Source organism: Salmo salar, chromosome ssa25 (genome assembly GCF_905237065.1).
Source record: "Salmo salar chromosome ssa25, Ssal_v3.1, whole genome shotgun sequence".
Classification (NCBI taxonomy): domain Eukaryota; kingdom Metazoa; phylum Chordata; class Actinopteri; order Salmoniformes; family Salmonidae; genus Salmo; species Salmo salar.
In genome coordinates, this window is record NC_059466.1 from 16,596,423 (window position 1) to 16,618,066 (window position 21,644).

General features: G+C 42.3%; 1 protein-coding gene across 1 annotated transcript in view; it reads right to left on the reverse strand.

The window, feature by feature from the left end:
• LOC106586272 (glypican-6) overlaps window positions 1-21,644 on the reverse strand; it is a 122,267-nt gene that overhangs the window by 87,577 nt on the left and 13,046 nt on the right. Inside the window, exon 2 of the mRNA XM_014173395.2 lies at window positions 15,798-15,956. Coding sequence (XP_014028870.1) covers window positions 15,798-15,956 — 159 coding nt within the window. The remainder of the gene's footprint in view (window positions 1-15,797; window positions 15,957-21,644) is intronic.

Here is a 21,644-nt window from a genome sequence, read left to right on the forward strand (position 1 = left end):
ATATAACTTCATAAGAAGATACAGTGCCTTCAGAAAGTATTCATACCCCTTGACTTACTCCACATTTTGTTGTGTTACAGCCTGAATTCAAAATTGATTAAATAGTTTTTATACACAACTTAATTTAATGACAAAGTGAAAACATGTTTTTAGAAATGTTTGCACATTTATTGAAAATTAAACACAGAAATATATAATTTACATAAGTATTCACACCCCAGAGTCAATACTTTGTAGAAGCACCATTGGTCTTAAATCAGGTCAACACCCGCAAGGCCACTGAGCCCGACGGTAAGTACTGGCAGGCATATTCACAGTCATTTTCAACCCCTCCTTGTCCCAGTCTATAATCCCCACATGTTTTAAGATGACCACCATCATTCCTGTCCCCAAGAAGTCTAAGGCTTCATGCCACAATGACTACCGCCTTGTAGTACTCACTTCTATAATCATGAAGTGCTTTGAAAGGCTGGTTATGGCACACATTAACTCCAACATTGCAGACACCCTAGACCTACTCCAATTTGCATACCGCCCTAACAGATCCATAGATGACGCAATCTCAATTGCTCTCCACACTGCCCTCACCCACCTAGATAAGAGGAATACCTCTTATCTGTAAAAATGCTGTTCATTGACTACAGCTCAGCGTTCAACACCATTGTCCCCTCCAAGCTCGTCACCAAGCTTAGGACTCTGGGTCTGAACACTTCCCTCTGCAACTGGATCCTGGACTTCCTGACGGGCCGACACCAGGTGGTGAGGATAGGCAACATCACCTCCTCCACGCTGTCCCTCAACACAGGGGCCCCACAGGGGTGTGTGCTTAGTCCACTCCTGTATTCCCTGTTCACCCACGACTGCATGGCCACGCATGACTCCAACACCATCATCAAGTTTGCTGACGACATGATGGTGGTAGGCCTGTTCACTGGTGATGATGAGTCAGCCTACAGGGAGGAAGTGGTCAGGGACCTGGTGGTGTGGTGCCAGAACAGCAACCTCTCCCTCAACGTCAGTAAAACCAAGGAGCTGATCGTGGACAACAGGAAACGGGTGGGCAAGCACGCCTCCATCCACATCGACTAGGCTGCAGCGGAGCAGGTTGAGAGCTTCAAATTCATTGGTGTCCAAATCACTAAAGAATTTAAGATCCAAATACGTGGAAAAAATAACATGGGCCGCTGGTTTGCTTGGGCGGGGTCCCTGGGTAAGAAAATGTTGAAGACCCCTGTTCTACATAATACGTTTCTATCTGAACATTGGCCAATGGCCCTGGTACCCGCTTCTCCATACCTATGTGAAGTTAGGCACGATAACGATTAGCCACAATAGTGAAATTAGCAGTTCACCTTCAAATTAAAAGTCCCTCACTTGAAAGTGATGCAAACGGATACAAATAGGGGAATTATGTAACAATTATGTTGTTACATCATTTAAAATTAAATACAATAATTAATTAGTTTGACAATAAACAGAAAAAAACTGTTGAAATCCCACTGCGGACATTAGACTGCATAATTGCATTGGGTATACTTATATGCACCGTACAGCCTTATCTATGGATTGTGCACCCATGAAATGGGGTATCATCCTACTCTGTGACACCCACAGAAAACAATTCTCAAGAGTTTACATCAATATTAGCATCTTAGCTCATATTGCAGGACTTTGACTGCGGGAAATCACCTTCCCAGTCAGCCTATTGTGAGTACTGAACATTCATATTGCACTGTACAGCCTAACCTATGGATTGTGCACTAATGAAATGGGGAATTAGCCTACTTACTGACGCTAATATTTATGTAAACTCTACATAGTTGTCTTCTGTGGGTGTCACTGAGTAGGCTGATACCCCACTTCATGGGTGCACAATCCATAGGTAGGGCTGTAGAGTTCAATAGGAGTTGTCTAGAATGTCATTGTATTCTGTAGTGTTAAGATTCCCCTTCACTGGAACTAAGGGGCCTAGCCAGAACCATGAAAAACAGCCTCAGACCATCATTTCTCCTCCACCAAACTTTACAGTTGGAACTATGCATTCGGAGAGGTACAGTGAGGGGGAAAAAGTATTTGAACCCCTGCTGATTTTGTACGTTTGCCCACTGACAAAGAAATGATCAGTCTATAATTTTAATGGTAGGTTTATTTGAACAGTGAGAGACAGAATAACAACAACAAAAAATCCAGAAAAACGTATGTCAAAAATGTTATAAATTGATTTGCATTTTAATGAGGGAAATAAGTTTTTGACCCCCTCTCAATCAGAAAGATTTCTGGCTCCCAGGTGTCTTTTATACAGGTAACGAGCTGAGATTAGGAGCACACTCTTAAAGGGAGTGCTCCTAATCTCAGTTTGTTACCTGTATAAAAGACACCTGTCCACAGAAGCAATCAATCAATCAGATTCCAAACTCTCCACCATGGCCAAGACCAAAGAGCTCTCCAAGGATGTCAGGGACAAGATTGTAGACCTACACAAGGCTGGAATGGGCTACAAGACCATCGCCAAGCAGCTTGGTGAGAAGGTGACAACAAAGAAAGACAAAAGAACTGTCAATCTCCCTCGGCCTGTGGCTTCATGCAAGATCTCACCTCGTGGAGTTGCAATGATCATGAGAACGGTGAGGAATCAGCCCAGAACTACACGGGAGGATCGTGTCAATGATCTCAAGGCAGCTGGGACCATAGTCACCAAGAAAACAATTGGTAACACACTATGCCGTGAAGGACTGAAATCCTGCAGCACACGCAAGGTCCCCCTGCTCAAGAAAGCACATAACATGCCCGTCTGAAGTTTGCCAATGAACATCTGAATGATTCAGAGGACAACTGGGTGAAAGTGTTGTGGTCAGATGAGACCAAAATGGAGCTCTTTGGAATCAACTCAACTCGCCGTGTTTGGAGGAGGAGGAATGCTGCCTATGACCCCAAGAACACCATCCCCACCGTCAAACATGGAGGTGGAAACATTATGCTTTGGGGGTGTTTTTCTGCTAAGGGGACAGGACAACTTCACCGCATCAAAGGGACGATGGACAGGGCCATGTACCGTCAAATCGTGGGTGAGAACCTCCTTCCCTCAGCCAGGGCATTGAAAATGGGTCGTGGATGGGTATTCCAGCATGACAATGACCCAAAACACACGGCCAAGGCAACAAAGGAGTGGCTCAAGAAGAAGCACATTAAGGTCCTAGCCAGTCTCCAGACCTTAATCCCATAGAAAATCTGTGGAGGGAGCTGAAGGTTCGAGTTGCCAAACGTCAGCCTCGAAACCTTAATGACTTGGAGAAGATCTGCAAAGAGGAGTGGGACAAAATCCCTCCTGAGATGTGTGCAAACCTGGTGGCCAACTACATAAAATGTCTGACCTCTGTGATTGCCAACAAGGGTTTTGTCACCAAGTACTAAGTCATGTTTTGCAGAGGGGTCAAAAACGTATTTCCCTCATTAAAATGCAAATCAATTTATAACATTTTTGACATACGTTTTTCTGGATGTTTTTGTTGTTATTCTGTCTCTCACTGTTCAAATAAACCTACCATTAAAATTATAGACTGATCATTTCTTTGTCAGTGGGAAAACGTACAAAATCAGCAGGGGATCAAATACTTTTTTCCCTCACTGTATTGTTCTCCTGGCTTCGACAAACCCAGATTCGTCTGCCAGACTGCCAGATGGTGAAGCGTGATTCATCACTCCAGAGAACGCATTTCCACTGCTCCAGAGTCCAATGGCAGTGAGCTTTACACCACTCCAGCCAATGCTTGGCTGCTTGGCCATGGAAACCCATTTCATGAAGCTCCAGACAAACAGTTATTGTGCTGAAGTTGCTTCCAGAAGCAGTTTGGAATTCGGTAGTGAGTGTTGCAAACGAGGGCAGACAATTTTTACGCGCTACGTGCTTCAGCACTCGGCGGTCCCGCTTTTGTGGCCTACCATTTTGCGGCTGAGCAGTTGTTGCTCATAGACATTTCCACTTCACAATAACAGCACTTACAGTTGACTGGGGCAGCACTAGCAGGGCAGAAATTTGACGAACTGACTTATTGGAAACGTGGCATCCTATGACGGTGCCACGTTGAAAGTCACTGAGCTTTTCAGTAAGGCCATTCTACTGTCAATGTTTGTCTATGGAGATTGCATGGCTGTGTGCTCCATTTTATTCACCTGTCAGTAACGGCTGTGGCTGAAATCGCCGAATCCACTAATTTGAAGGCGTGTCCACATATTTTTGTATATATAGTGTATTTCACAGCAGCTTAGACGGTACAATGATTATCTACACCATACTTGCTTGTTTTGTCACATAAAGTGAAATTAGGCAAACTGTTAGAATTTTAGGAACCAGGAAATAACGAAGCGAGTTCTGCATAGTACACCTTTAAGGGACAAAGACAAATGAATTGTAAGGCATTGGTACCCAGGCTCTAATATAGTATGTCTCTCTCCTCATTGAATGGTGATAGAAACCACTAGAAACTGATGGTTGTAACTTCATGATTGAATTTGAATGAACTGAATGATGAGGATGGAGGGGGGTGAAGATGGTGATTGAATTTAGAACAATAGTGTAAGAATTGTGGCAGCAGAGCCTCCTGCTCTTCCTCTTCCCCAAGCGCACAACAACTCACACCCAGGAAAAAAGACAACTCTTTTTAATTTCTACTGTGTCAGAAGAAGCTGTAACTGGACTGTATTACTTGCCAGTGGTGGAAAAAAGTACCCAATTGTCATACTTGAGTAAAAGTAAAGATACCTTAACAGAAAATGACTCAAGTAAAAGCGAAAGTCACCCAGTAAAATACTTCAGTAAAAGTATTTGGTTTTAAATATACTTAAGTATCAAAAGTAAATGTAATTGCTAAAATATACTTAAGTATCAAAAGTAAAAATCATTTCAAATTCCACAGTTTCCCAAATGTTAACACATGTTTGCTGAACGACATCTCAGGTACTCAAAACTCTAAACACAAAACAGTTAGCCAATTTACCCAAACCCCACAGACATCTTGTAAAATGAAACACAGCAATCAAATCATGTACTCCCTGCTCAAAATTACAGTTTTCCACAATTGTTTACACACGTTTGCTGAATCTTTGGGCCATATTCCCAAAACACCAAACGCAAAACTCTACAAATCTCTAGCAAAAGCAAACACCGCATTCATAACTGTTTTCTTCCTAAAATGTTTTTTTTTTTGCATCAAAATTAATAGATCTGTCTACCAACCAACACACTGATGTGCGCAACACAACATACTACAGTATAAATATCCCATCAGTAGCTTTATGCGTTTTGCATTTTCAGTGTTACACTGTAGCCGGTTGTAAAAGATTGTTACAGTAATGTATACCTATTCAAATATACATAAATAAACACGAAAACAATACAGTAACAAAAACATTGTCATTTATTTCGAAAATGCAGTATTTTTGAACATTTGCGTTTTGTATGTAACATTTTCCATACCCAACAGGAGAAAACCAGGGAAAACATTCAGTAAGATAAAGGGTTTTCTGTACAAAAATAAAAAATGAAAGTGGCTCATTCTTTCAAAACTCTAAACACAAAGACAAAAACACACAAAATGTAAGAAAAAAAACATTAGGCTGCATCCTGCCTCCTATTTTGGTCTGGCCACAGCACCTCATCTACATCACAAGCCATGTTCTCCCTGGCTAAACAGCGGGGAAAGAATCTTCTGGTCGTGACGGATCCAGCCGGAGAAAGGCCCCACATCAATTTCACCACATGCATCCTCCATTGCCTGGGGAAGAGGCATGCGTGCGAGGGGATGGTGGTCATACACCTTCCATCACCATGACGAAAAAAACTCTTCAATTGGGTTTAGGAATGGGGAATATGGTGGGAGGTATAGAACAATACATTGTGTGTGGTCGATGAACCAGTTGCGGACCAGAGCAGCCCGTGAAACTCACGATGACAACATACCTGGGCTGCTCTGGTCCCACCCCTCTGCTCGGCTGGAATGAGGATGCCATGTAGTGTGTCCAGGAATGTGATGGGAAGGGCGGTGTAGAAGGGACCAAGGTTGGCATGGTAATGGTGATATTCCCTCAACGCTGTCCAGGGACATTCACAATGTCACGGTGGCCAATAATGTTCCGTCCCTGTCCCCTTCTTTTGGCTAGGTTGAAGCCAGCCTCATCAATGTAAATATAAACGTGCTGAATTGCAGCAGTATCCAGCTCCAAGACTCTCTGAAACAGACAAGAAAATATGTGACAGACCTAGAGCAGTCAATATGGTAAGACACAATACACTGGATTACAGTACTGTAATGTGTCTATACAGTGCTGATATGATAGTAAATTCACAGTATAGTACTTACTTGCACATATTCATCGCGCTGTTCTTTAACCCTCTGAGTTTCGCTCAAATGGCACCCTGTAGACCTGTTTCATCTGGATTCGGTTGCGCTGTAATACACGGTCCAATGTAGACAAGCTCACCTGGTGAATGTTATTGAATATTGTGTTGTCTTCAATTATGTGGTTCTCGATTTGTCATTGTCTAATGGTATGGTTTGCCACCACCATGTTCACAATAGCGGTCTCCTGTTCTGGTGTGAACGGGGTCTTCCACCATGGCCTGGCCGTCTCTGTTCTGCAGAAGATCCACCAATATGATATGATTGGTTACAGTAGGCTAAAATAATCTATTTTCTTTCAATATGAAATGACATTACTGTAACATTGGCCAACAATCACTGAGCAACATAGGCCTACTGATATGTCAGACTAGTGTACATACATAAAGAGCAGAGTGTAGATGGTAGGTAACCTACCGGTTCTCATTTCTGAATGTACGGATGATAGATGCAACCGTGTAGCGGCTCAGGTTGGGCTGAACTCTCTGCCCAGCCTCCCTCATACTCCATCCATTGTTGAGCACATTGTCAACCAATGTGGCCCTGATCTCATCTGAGACATCTGTCCTTCCTCGTCCTCGTCTTCCTCTCACTCATTCACCTTTAGATCTTGCTTCACCATTGACTTCCATTTTCCTCCAAAACAGGAGAGCTCATCTGTGGGCTTATATTGCTAAAGCTCTGATTTCTAAGTGAACAAATCAGCAACTAGTGTTTACACCTGTGAGGAGTGGGTGTTGCCAATTGATGTATAGAGCTTGGCATTGTGATTGGTGTTGCTTTCCAAAGGGACTAAAGAGATTTTAATTTTGAAGGTTGTGCCTAATGTGGAGAACTGTATGTAGTGTTTTGCAAAAAGTGTGATATAGAATTGAAAACTGAGTGTAAAGCAGGAATTGTTCTTGCAATTTTGCAGAATTGGTTTAGGGATTTGGTACATGAGTTTCAGGTTTCGGTGATTGCGTTTCAAGTTCCAATTTTAGTGTGTCAACAATTGGGAAAAACTGTAAACTCTGCATACAAATGAGACAGACAAACATCAAATGAATCTAACGTACTGACAACCGAGATCACACTAATGTGACATTCAAAACACTACTATCAGAACCTATTTCTGTGTAAAGAGTAAGATGTTGTTGTTATTCTGTATATTGTTTGTGTACTCAAACAAGAGAGGAACACAAATGGAAAACATTTCGTTTTATAGTTCAACACGGTCTGATTGCAAAGTGAACATTCACGCAATTAGTGTTTGCACATGTCAAGAGTGAAAGTGATTAATTGGGAATTGAGCTTAGCTCTTGAATACAAGAGATTTTAGTTGTGATGGTGGTGCCAAAGGTAGAGAATTGTGTGTTGTGTTTTGGAAAATGTTTGTTATAGAATTGCAATCGGAGTGTAAAGTAAAACACGTGCCAGAAGTATTGCAGCTCTGGTGTATGGTTCTGCTAAATGAGTTACAGGTTTGGGTAATTGTGCCTCATGGGCTCGTTTTAGTGAGTAAACAATTGGGAGAAACTGTACTAAGCAAACCAGACAGCACCCTTTTCTTGTTTTTTTAATTTACGGATAGCCAGAGGTACATTCCAACACTCAGACATCCTTTAAAAATGAAGCATTTGTGTTTAGTGAGTCCAAATCAGAGGTAGTAGGGATGAGCAGGGATGTTCTCTTGATAAGTGCGTGAATTGGACCATTTTCCTGTCCTGTTAAGCATTCAAAATGTATCGAGTACTTTTGGGCCTCAGGGAAAATGTATGGAGTAAAAAGTACATTATTTTCTTTAGGAATATAGTGAAGTAAAAGTAGTCAAAATTAGAAATAGTAAAGTACAGATACTGCAAAAAACTACTAAAGTAGTACTTTAAAATATTTTTCCTTAAGAACTTTACACCACTGTTACTTACTTTAACTGTAGTTATAATGGAATCTACAAATCAAATGTATCTAATGTATTACACTGTAATGTTTTTCTTGTAAGAAAAACGAAAATAGTCGATGCCTACATGTTGCAGTATGCCTTTGTAGAATAATGAAAAATATAGTCTTGACTCTGTTTTCTTTACTTGAAGGAATATATTTTCACAAATATGAATCTTTCTTTATGCAATATTTTCACAAATATTTATTTATGCAATGTATCCTTTACAATTGTTTATGCACTGTTTATAAAACATATTTATCAAATGTTGGTACTTACCTTCACTGCAAATCATTTGACTGCTATTACTAATAGAATCTAAAAATAAAATTGATAAACTGTAATGTTTTTATTGTAAGGCTGGAAATGGTATATAAATCTCCCCTCGGTGAGAGTCAAATCAGACACTGAGTTCAGAGTACAATGTGTGTAGTTCACAATGGACGCACTGACAGCATTGCAGATGCTGCAGAATTTAGATGAGCTGGAGTCGGATGGAGGATCGGATATTGAGCCCGAAATCGACATTGCTGATGACAATGGGTCTTCACCCGATTTAGATGTTGACTTCGAGCCACCACCTCCGATGCCTGAGTCTCGCCGCAGAAAAAAACAGAACAGGGCCAACTGAGAAGGTGATTCCAACCGGGCAGTGAGACAGGAATCTAGGAGGGATGGCGCGGTTTGGGTAGAAAATAGCGACAAAAGCGCATTTGACCTGCGCCACTTTTTCATTCTACTTTGACAAAAGAAGCTGTAGCTGTACTGTATTACTTACTATAACTCTAGTCTACTTGTTGTTTATGCATTGTTTATGCATACAATTATTTATGTATTAGGCTATTTATCAAACGTTGCTGCTTAAGGCCTAGCTTTATGGCAAATAATTTGACCTGCGCGCCTTGCTGGTTGATAATCTCTTTTTCGTTTCTACTTTGTCAAAATAATCTGTAACTGGGTAAGTGGACTCTATTGCTTACTATAACTCTAATACAAATCAAATCTACCAATGAAATTTAGCAAATGTATTACACTGTAATGTTTATTGACAGAGAAAATAAAATAGGCGAGGCCTACGTGTTGCAGTTTCCTTTGTAGTCTAAAACATATCCTTACATTCATTTTATTTACTTCAAAATATACGATATACAATTATTCAAAATAACCCAAATATTCTTAAGACACTCAATCAATCAATATTCTTTTTAAACTGTATGTATTTAGGTTGATAACACAGTATAGGAATCTGATGCGTATGCTTACGGGGATGGCTGACAACGCTCTCTAGCGGATACATATATGCTGAAAGGCCCAGCGGTTCTAGTGATAAAGGAGAGATGTTTAATCTCCACACTTTCCAGCAGCTCAATAGGCTGCTGTGAAATAGCCTCAAGCACAATAGACCAATCCCATGGTGGGACTAAAGGGTTGTGAACTGGTCATAAGCGACGCACCCCCTTCATGAAACAACATAACAAGGGATGTTTATCAGGGGTGTTTTCCCACCATGTTCTTGTCAAAGCCTATATGACAGGCCGAGATAGCGGCTAGATAGAACCGTGGAGAGAGCTTTCCCTCTGTCCAAAAGGTCCGGCAGAAGAAATTATCAGTTTTTGCTCACACCACTTCTCAAATATGCGCCACTTATTTCCATACAGCATGTAGAAGAGGCCCTAGCACTCTGGATAGTCTCAATGACTCAGAGAAGCAGGCCTGTCTCTCACGGGGCAGGATGGCATTCGGGAGAGTGTGGAAAATCTCTCCGTTCGCTTGGGTCAGCAGATCCCTGCATAACGGGAGTTGCCAAGGCTCATCGTACCGCAGAAGAATGATATGCGCTAACCAGAGCCTGCCTGGCCATTGAGGAACTTCCCGCACTCGGACTAGTGGGGAGTATGAGGCTCAGAGGAGAACTGTTTCACCATTTGGGGATGGAGTTTCCATTCCCCGTGATGGGTATTCCCTGTGGACAATAAGTCAGCTCCTACATTTAGTATGCTTCGGACATGAGTCACAAGTAGTGAAAGAAGGTGTGCTTTGCTCCCCAGAATAATCCTGATGTATAGGTTGTATAATTGACATTCGGGCACCGAAGACGTGGATGTCGATTAAGGCAGCCCCCCGCACCTCTTTGATTCAGAGGGGTTGGGTTAAATGCGGAAGACACATTTCATAAAGCATTCAGTTGTACAACTGACTAGGTATCCCCCTATCCCTTCCCCTTTCCTTAAAAAGCGCAGTGAGCGAGTGCCGCCCTGGTGGTTGATGTATGCCCTCACAGCTGTATTGTCCGTTCTGATCAAAATGTGACAGGGAGGGTAGAAAGTGTTTTAGTAAAAGAAATGCTGTCAACAATTCGAGGTAATTTAAATTCAAGGTAACTTCGTTTATTGCATTCCCCTCGTGAACTGCGCCCCAGCTCGTCTGTCGCCCCCACCTTCCTCGTTGCCACTACCCCTAAGGGAGTGACAGAAACGAAGATCGAGGGGCTCTTCCAGTGACGGAGAGCTGAGATACATGCGAAGGTCACCTTATCTGACGATTGATGTGACACGTGCACACAGACGTTGGGCAGACCCCAACATTGGAAGTCTCTCATCCTCAGTAGGCCAAGTGCTACTACTGAAATGGTGGACGCAATCAACCCCAGCACTCAGAGACATATTCTGAGCGTGACCGAGCACCCCCTGTGTAACAGGAAGAGGCACTGTCGGAGTGACGTGGTGCAGGCATCCGAGAGTGTTGCCTGAGAGAATCCAGCATTACACCTAGAGTTGAAGTCGGAAGTTTACATACACTTAAGATGGAGTCATTAAAACTAATTTTTCAACCACTCCACACATTTCTTGTTAACAAACTATAGTTTTGGCAAGTCGGTTTGGACATCTACTTTGTGCATGACACAAGTCATTTTTCCAACAATTGTTTACAGACAGATTATTTCATGTATAATTCACTGTATCACAATTCCAGTGCGTCAGAAGTTTACATACACTAAGTTGACTGTGCCTTTAAACAGTTTGGAAAACTCCCAAAAATTATGTCATGGCTTTAGAAGCTTCTGATAGGCTAATTGACATAATTTGAGTTAACTGGAGGTGTACCTGTGGATGTATTTCAAGGCCTACCTTCAAACTCAGTGCCTCTTTGCTTGACATCATGGGAAAATCAAAAGAAATCAGCCAAGACCTCAGACAAACAATTGAAGACCTCCACAAGTCTGGTTCATCCTTGGGAGCAATTTCCAAATGCCTGAAGGTACCACGTTCATCTGTACAAACAATAGTACGCAAACACCATGGGACCACGCAGCCATCATACCGCTCAGGAGGAGACGCGTTCTGCCTCCTAGAGATGAACGTACTTTGGTGTGAAAAGTGCAAATCAATCCCAGAACAACAGCAAAGGACCTTGTGAAGATGCTGGAGGGAACAGGTACAAAAGTATCTATATCCACAGTAAAACAAGTCCTATATCGACATAACCTGAAAGGCCCCTCAGCAAGAAGACACTGCTCCAAAACCGCCATAAAAAAGCCAGACTACGGTTTACAACTGGACATGGGGACAAAGATCGTACTTTTTGAAGAAATGTCCTCTGGTCTGATGAAACAAAAATAGAACTGTTTGGCCATAATGACCATCGTTATGTTTGGAGGAAAAAGGGGGAGGCTTGCAAGCCGAAAAACACCATCCCAACCGTGAAGCACGTGGGTGGCAGCATCATGGTGTGGGGGTGCTTTGCTGCAGGAGGGACTGGTGCACTTCACAAAATAGATGGCATCATGAGGTAGGAAATTGTGTGGATATATTGAAGAAACATCTCAAGACATCAGTCAGGATGTTAAAGCTTGGTCGCAAATGGGTCTTCCAAGGACAACAAAATCTAGGTATTAGAGTGACCATCACAAAGCCCTGATTTCAATCCTAAAGAAAATGTGTGGGCAGAACTGAAAAAGTGTGTGCGAGCAAGGAGGCCTACAAACCTGACTCAGTTACACCACCTCTGTCAGGAGGAAAAATCCATCCAACTTATTGTGGGAAGCTTGTGGAAGGCTACCCGAAACGTTTGTCCAAAGTTAAACAATTTAAAGGCAATGCTTCCAAATACTAATTGAGTGTATGTGAACTTCTGACCCACTGGGATGTGATGAAAGAAATAAAAGCTGAAATAAATCATTCTCTCTACTATTATTCTGACATTTCACATTCTTAAAATAAAGTGGTGATCCTAACTGACCTAAGACAGAGAATTTTTACTAGGATTAAATGTCAGTAATTGTGAAAAACTGAGTTTAATTGTATTTGGCTAAGGTGTATGTAAACTTCCGACTTCAACTGTTGGTATTCTATTCTCTGTGTTGGCACACAACAACTCTTTATCTGATTGAGCTTGAGATGTAGTTTTCAAATTAAGCTGTGTTTCATACCTGTAAGAATATTTTGAAGATAAATACACAACGCAAATGATGAGAGGTCAAGAGTACTAAAAGTCAACAGAGTACTAACGGACAATATGGAATTATCAATAAATAGTTGGTTTTCAGTTCAACATCTGTTAGGAATGTCAATCCTGAACTCATAGCTATATGTGGCACATTCTCGTTGGTCCAACCTGAAATAGGATACTTGTTATTTGGCCATTGGCCCAGATATATTGCAAGGAATTCTAATTGGTCAACCACAGGGTAGGGCTGGGTTATAAAACTACATCCTATCCCTTTGTTCTGTGGCGAGAATCACTGAAGAGAATCACTGGGGAGAATCACTGAGGACAGGGGAGCATGAACATCTACCATCTACTTCCAAGCATGATTTGTCCGCTTTGAATAACCCTATTTTCCTCCCACTGATTTGCTTTGGGGTCTGTGTTATTAAAGAATAGCATCAACTACTAACATACCGCTTGCTCCAGGGATGGGGAGCAAAGCAGGTAATTGTCTATGTACGTAGGTGTGTTTCTCAGGAGTGTGAAAGCTGCCTCTACACATTTGCTGAATGTTCAGGGAGCTAGCACTAGCCCAAATTGAACAGCGAGGTATTCTTAGGCTGTGCCTTGACAAGCAAGACTTAGAAAACTCCTGTGTGCTGGCAGTTTATTTGAAAAAAGTTTCCTGCAGGTCGACTGATATGAACCAGTCGCCTAGGTGAATAGAGCGAGACAGGAACACAGCTTAGAGCGGCCGGTTCAGGGAGTCCCTCCCTGAGGGACCGGTTCAGTTAGTAAGCACAAAGCAAGTTAATGCTAGGCGAACTAGAAAATGGGAACTAAGCTAACAACAGCTAGGTGGTGGTAGTTAGCATTAACCGTGATTGCTAGTGGCATAGCTTAAGTTAGCATGAGCCGGTACTTGGTCAAAACCTTATAAAACTTGCAGGACTCGTTAGAATGCTGACTGAGCATGTTCATTTCCCATGGAGTATGGGTCCCATTATAACTCTTAACGCTTAGCCGCAAGGCTCTTGTGTTAGCCATCCAGTGTTCACCCAGTGGGGTATTAACCTAGCTATAGCTAGCACCTTGTTAGCCAAAGAGATCCGCACCAGTAGCATTGCTTCTTCGGTCTAGAGAATCTCTTTTGACCGTAGCACGGTGTGGTGTATCCGATCAGCCAATGAAACGATTGAAAGTTAAACGTACTAAATGAGAGAGCAAGCTGGCAATACCACAGTAGGTGGGAGAGCCAGTAGCAGCCAGCATCCCAGCATCGTCGAGCTGCCAGCGCAAGAGCAAGGTGGTTTGTGTGCCTGCCTCAGGCGAGGTAGCAGTGGACATAATTTGTTGATCCCGGGATTCAGGTTAGGCCATTGTTAAGCCACTATTACCCTTCCTTTGTTCCTAATTCGTGGAAAAAGGCCTGCTAGCCTGATATCGCCTGCTGCAAATTAGCCTTGAAAGGCGTGAGCTAGCTTATTAGGTGCCTAATGGCTAGCTGGGGCGGGAACTGTGTATAAAAGCTATAGTCGTGGTGGGCTTGTGTAGGCGTTAGCTAGGTTCTTATAGCAAGCAGTGCTTGTGCTACCGTATGTGCAGGTAGGGAAGTCGGTCTGAGCTAGCAAGCAATGCTTCTGTGGATAGCTTGCTTTCCAACGAGCTAGCCAAGTTAGCTTGCGCCTTGCAGCGTGGACTTACCAAGTCTCTGGGCTTACCAAGTGGGCTATCAGCATAGTTAGCTTGCACAACATTATCGAAAGGAAGATAGCTCTTTGTTATTCTTGCGACAAACAAAAGCGTGGCTCTCGATTGATAAGCAGTGACTCTAGGACGGTCGGTAGTGGGTTGAGCTAAACAAGAGAGCGAACTAGCAATTCTATCATTTCAGGTAGAAAAGTTAGTCGGTAGGATAGCTAGCATTGTGGCGAGCTAGCTAAGTCTTAGTAGCTAGCTGTGTAGCTAGCTGTGTAGCTCAGTAGCTAGCTGCTACCTACGAAAGGAGACGAGGGAAGAAAAGCAGTGAAGATAATTCTTACCTGAAACGGAAACATTCCTTTCGGTAAAGGCACCCAACACAAAAAACGAAAGCTGAAAAACCCAATAATGTGTGATTGTGACTCGCAATGCGGGGCGTTCCTGCATGTGGGCATTCCTGCAAATACATGAACGCCCTCCCTCGAGTATCCCATTGGTTCCAGCATGTACGCCCCACTCCAAGCACACCATCTTCACGCTTGTGTGACACTTTTGATATTCTGAATTTCCCCTGATTGTCTATACGATTAAGTGGGTCAAAAGTAAAATAAGTATTATCAGAGATTTTCAGGGCCAAGGACACTGTCTACCGGTGTCCTAGATGGCTAGCTGCTGGTGGTGCCCCCGCCTCATACCTCCCACCAGCCTCCCACCTGCTGTTTACCGGCGTCCTCCTAGCTAGCTATAACACAGTGTCCTTCACTCCCGCATGCCGAACACCTGCCCTCACCGTTGTTAACAGAACTGCGGGAAAGCAGTGCCTGAAAGGCAGGGGCGAAGGACACTGTCTACCGGTGTCCTAGCTAGATGGCTACCATTGTTGCCCCGCCTGTTCTTCTTCTTCTGTGGGTTTATCAGCAGTCGGCATCCAACGTTATGGAGCACACCCGCCTCGCACCTGTGTACTGGAGTCCTAGCTTAAAAATGTACCAATAGAAGTAAAAAGAGGAATGCCCACAAGCAGGAACGCCACAAATTGTTGGCCACAATAGGCAGAGCGTAGCGGCGGCATAACCTTAACGGCACACCTGTGTACAGTTAAATAGGAAAACAGATCAAGTCATGCTAAGGACTAGGCAGGCAAAGCTCTTCTGTGACAAAGAGAGGTGAGAATGATCAGAGGGCGGGAGAGTGGCTCTTTAGTATGAGGGGAGGGACTCCCTCATTCACCACTCAACCTGTCTGTCTCCGACAAACGTCGTCTATGATTGGTTCTTCAAGCTACGTAGGGATTCTGTTGAATCCCACTTGTGAGATATCAAAACAAATAATTGAAAGAGAGCGTCTCTTACCATCAAACTTTTTATGTCTGGAGACGAAGGTGCTTCGTAATTCTTTACTAGTTTCATCAACCAGGTTCTCTAACTCCAGCTTGCTTTGTTGGCCAAACTTGTCCTCCATTTCTGAACTGCAACAGGTATTGCCCTGGGGACATACCCGGAGATGGTCACCTGCAAACAACAGAGATGGTATTCAGTCACACAGATTCCTCATGACCCCCGTGCAATGTTCCCTCTAATTTCTTTGGGCACTGAGCAAATGTCAGGTCTGCTGTGTGCAAACTCGAACGTTGTGAAAATTCTGTGCAACTTCCAGCGTGCGTTTACTGTGAACACTGAGGCTGTACCCACTTTTAAGTTACAGTTTTAACAGTGGTGAAGTAGGCTACTGTGGCTATTTGATCATAATGTAGGCCTAGCAGTGGCCTACCATAAAAAACAATGGAGAAAAACTTATCATAACATTTTAACATGGAAATTGCTGTTTTATCATTCAGCCTACAGTAGCAGCCAATGTGTGGTGTTCAATGCCTACATTCCATGAGACCATTTTAATGTCAACATGCAGGGCTTGACATTAACCTGTTTATCCACCTTCAGATAAGGAGGTGACTGAAAATGTTGTGTTTGATGCAAGAAACCACTTTACAAAATAAAATGCTTTATCATTCCCATACCATTATTATAGAGAATCAGACAAATTATGTTCCACTCTGCCTATTGGCTACTTAGCTTAATCAAGACCGTCTTAAAGTACAACACTTTCCCTTTAAGCCATGGGACATAAATCATGTTGCATCTGAGCTCCTAGAGTGTGCGGCTCTCCTTTATTTTTATAAAATTACCTGACTTACTTTCCAAAGATGGCTAGAAATGCACACTTATTGTGCTCTTGTTGGAAGCAACCACTCAACCATTGTTGACTAGAAATTAGCTATAACTGGGATTATAACTCAGTAACTAGGAACGAATATGAACACATGCGCATGTGGTTAAATGCAGCTCTCACTTTGATCTCAAAACAAGTGCATCTACTCGTGACCGCTGTAGCCTAAACACAGTCCAGTTCAAATGAATGGCACAGATCCATATATGGCAATGGCTATTTGCATATAGGTCTACCGCAGAGTTGTGCATGTCAATGCAATAGAATCCTAATCCAATGCGCTCAGCCTACAAGAAAATCTCTTGCACAGCTAGATTTGCATACTAAATCTTAAATAGTTAGTTTGTTTTGGTATATTACATTGAAAGTGGCTGATATTGCTTTGATTCGATTACAATTCCTTCAGTAGAGTGAAACCAGTAGAGGGAAACCTGCAGAAAGTTGAGTGAAGTCCAATCTTGTGCTCCTCTGCTTCTTCTGCGGCAGTCCGAGGGGAGCTGCACGCCCTGCATGTGTGCAGCTTAGAGGGAACATTGTCCCCATGTAATAAACAGCAGACCCAAAACTAGAACATATTTATATCCTATTCTGATCCAACTAACACAGGGATGGTTGATAAACCTACGGTTTTGCTGTGACAGAAGGGTTGCTGATGTGAATATTTTTAGAGTAATATCAGTAATGTCAGACTAAAAAATAAAACCCCAAATCATTATCTTTAGAACGTTTACAGTATTGTTGCTGGTCTAACAATGCCTTGCACTTCTCGCTCACTGTCAATACGCAGTCGCCTTTCCCTATTTAATTATTAAAGTCATATTTGTCAAGCTGTGCTGCTCTCAACATGATAACAAAGTGCTGTTTATGCCTTTAACACAAATGGGTGCCAAAATCAAAATCTCTCACATAAACTAGGGGTTAGCTGCTGAAACTGATTGGATCAATTCTAGTAACAGCTTTTTAATACACTGTTGTCTCACTTTGAACCAGTCTCTGCATGCAACCACTACTGAATTGAATTAAAGAGCCCATTGTTGTAAAACTGACAGATATTTTCAGGTCTACCGGTAAGAGAATGCCATTGGTTGTTGTTGTTTTTTGGCTCTAACAGGTAGCTATGACAGTGAATAATAATTCAACCATCAGATATCTAGAGGTGTTGATTGCTCTAGTGTGTGTTTTTGTTGACTCTACATGTTACTGTATTTTCAATACCGACCATTAAAAGGGGGGTGTATGAGGGTGTGCCTGTGCAATGTACTGTATGACAATCTGCTGCATAACAAAGTCACTCGTGCCTGATGGGAGGAATCCCTACATATGAATTACCCATGGTGTGTGACTGTGAAGTCAGGCATGAAAACATGTTGCAGCATCCATCAATCCAAAGCATTAATACATCCAGTATTTGGATCAGATACCAGCACTAGCTAGTGTCACAAAGTAAAGGCATTGAAAACATCATAGCAATATGCCAGAAATAGCCTATAACAGTAATCATAAATCTGGTTGGATGAGACAGTGGCAGACAGCATTTCCTCAAACACACACACACACACACACACACACGCGCATACACACACAGACACACACATATAGAAATGTGTGTCAGAGTTGTTACCTCTCCCCATGCAATCATTCTGTTCTCCCAACATTCAGCCAGCTCCCTACGAACAAAATGAAATTAAAATTGCCAGCAGCCCACAGATGAAATTCATGGCCAGCTCCACTTACCACTTGAGGACAAAGACATGTGTTTCTCTGCTGTTTATGATCCCTCTCTCCTACTGAGCGTTCAAAAACATTCATGGTGGTTTTTGCCAAACATTTACAGTAAATGAAGGAATCATGAGACACAACATGAGGAAACTTTGATTTGACAATGGCTGTAGGATTCACATTTGTTTACAACAATGAGTGATCAGTTTATAATATTTGGAACTTGTCCATGGATCATAATGTATTAACGAACGCCTTCCATGTCTTTCTAGCTTCTGTGTCCTACCATTTTTATAATGGCAAGTGTAACATTGCCAATAAGTCGTCAGTGTAGCCAGTAGGGAGAACAGCGTGAAATACGATTTATGATATAGCCTACCATTCAGAAGGAAATCACATTGCAATTGATGACATCCATGAAACACTGAACTGAATTAAAAGTTAATGATCGACATCATACTTCCATTTTCCCAAACAGCCATTTGTAGGGCCATGGACGCTGATTCAGCTCTCCCTCCATTTAGTAGTCTCCACACACTAGCCCAAATGCAATATCACGTTGAAGACCAATGATGTGGCTAAATAATCTGATCACGTTATGACTAACCAATGATTCTTGACATAAAAAAAATTGCTATGTTAAGTGTGTTGATGATGTAGGCTTCATGTTTTGTTAAAACCTAAAAGCAACCAACCATGTCGCCCAAACAGCCCTCTAAAAATGACCTAATTTCCGAAGTCTCCTCTCTCTCGCTCACTACCCAAATAGAATTGAGATGTAATTTACTCAGACACCTGCAGGCTAACCAAACTTTGAGAATCAGTTCAGCTTCATCTGGCAGAAGCTGAGCTGACCTCAGCCATTAAGTAGAGAATTAACACCCACCAGTGAGGGCAGGAGGTTGAAACCCACACACAGTTTGTTCGCAGCTAACTCTTTTTTTTTACCACAGCTTATGACTGTTGCCTACACCTTAAACACAGGTTTGTTTAGTTTGCATGTCAAAAGAAAACTCAAAAGCTTTAGGTAGGTCACTGCCTGTGTATAAAGGAAAAGTTTGAGAGACAGTTGTTTAGTGGACACTTTAATGGGCCAAAGGTTGGAAGTAGTCAGGGAGGTCCCACTGGCCACAGGTCTGAGTGCAGCTCTCCATCAGACGTGTCACCCACAAAGAGCTCCTCCGCTCCGACACTTAGACCGTGCAGTGTTCCCGCAGTCTCAACAGAGCAAAACATCACTTAAAATGAGTTTCTCGTACATCAACATCCCATAAGGGGCTTTCAAGGAACTTCTCCACTCAACCAAGGTAGCCTGTATATCCTTTATGTCCAAGGTTAAAACAGCACAGTGGACACACAGATATATTTTTGTTGGTACACAATGGAATACAATTCCCCATTAGGCAGAGAAGAAAGAGTGGTTCACACAGCATACTCTTTGAATAGCTTTAGTGCTGAGCGATTAGTGCTTTTTGAGGTCGGTTAGGTTTCGGTTCGATTATAAAAAAATGTATCACGGTTCTCAATTTCAGTTTCGATATTTTTTTTTACATTAAATGCACTATGCATTACTTTTATTTATTTTATTTTACCAGGTAAGTTGACTGAGAACACATTCACATTTACAGCAACGAACAGTTACAGGGGAGAGGAGGGGGATGAATGAGCCAATTGTAAGCTGGGGATGATTAGGTAACCATGATGGTATGAGGGCCAGATTGGGAATTTAACCAGGACACCGGGGTTAACACCCCTACTCTTACAATAAGTGCAATGGGATCTTTAATGACCTTAGAGAGTCAAGACAACTGTTTAACATCCCATCCAAAAGACTGCACCCTACACAGGGCAGTGTCCCCAATCACTGCCCTGGGGCATTGTTTAGGCCAGAGTGCCTCCTACTGGCCCTCCAACACCACTTCCAGCAGCATCTGGTCTCCCATCCAGGGACAGACCAGGACTAACACTGCTTAGCTTCAGAAGCAAGCCAGCGGTGGTATCCAGGGTGGTATCCATTACATGGGTTGAACGATCGAACAACACATAATAAAACAATTAATACAAGTCCTATGCTGATAGTGATTGCCCATTACTGTTACCACTTATTAACCATCATTTATTCACATTACTTTACTTTAATAAAATATTTGTTTTATTTTATGACTTTTTACATTTTATTCCATGTCATCATCTCATCTCTATGCTGTCTGACAAAATCACTATTTTAGTAGTTCTTCAAAGTAAATAGGGCATACTTTTATGACTGCTGTCAACGAGGTCTCCGTGTGTGCTCCACACAGACCGGACAAGCGGGTGCGCAATGGATTATGGACCCTGTAGTTAATTACCACGTTTTCTGCACTAAACCATGTAGAACAGGGATGGGCAACTGGTTTCAAAATTGTTTTTATTTATTACATTTTTTAGGAACTCAGTCGGGGTCTCAACTTACTATTGAGAGTTAGAATACACAAGTTGTGCATCATCAGTTTTTCTCTTGTTATGTAAGTCACTGATAGTCAGTCAATTAGTCCATGTCAGCAAAATGTATTTAGAATGCTAAGTTAGATTTGCGGCTAGCTATCTAAACTTGGCCAAATGACCTGATGGGGGGCCCCCATTGATTTTGTTCCCTGCAAGCAACTGCTGCCCATCATGACAAGTTGAGATTTTTTGTGGCCCCCACCCCCATAAAAGTTTCCCATCTCTGATGTAGAATATTGGCCTGTTGGAATTTACCACTCGCTACTACATCACACAGTGCAGGCTTGATATGATTTTTCTACAGAAACTGAGCATTGAGCTCACAGAAATACCCAAACTAAATGGAATTCAAATAATTGAATCGACGTCGATCAGTTAGTTGTTTAAAAAAACAAAAATAACCGTAATGTCGTTTAATCGCTAAATAGCTTTGAAAAGGCCTATCTTTAGAAAACGACAGCTTATGCCCGCAACAAGATAAACATATATTGCACTGTTTATGCGAATTCCATTCTGGTGATATAGTGCAGAATACTGTATATCAGGGTACCTGGTCTCTCATAGTAGGGTGCAAAGCAGTGCACTACTGCTCCCCCTTCCTTAGCTCTGGCCCTGAACAGCCATACAATACTTTTGCCTAATGTAGTGCTCAGTGTATTGTCATCTGGACCTGGACCTGGGCTGTAATGGCTGAGGGGGACATTATTTCCTGCTAATATCCTAGTATCAAAGTGGGCCTCTGGTGAGTCATCTAGTATTAAGAATGCTGC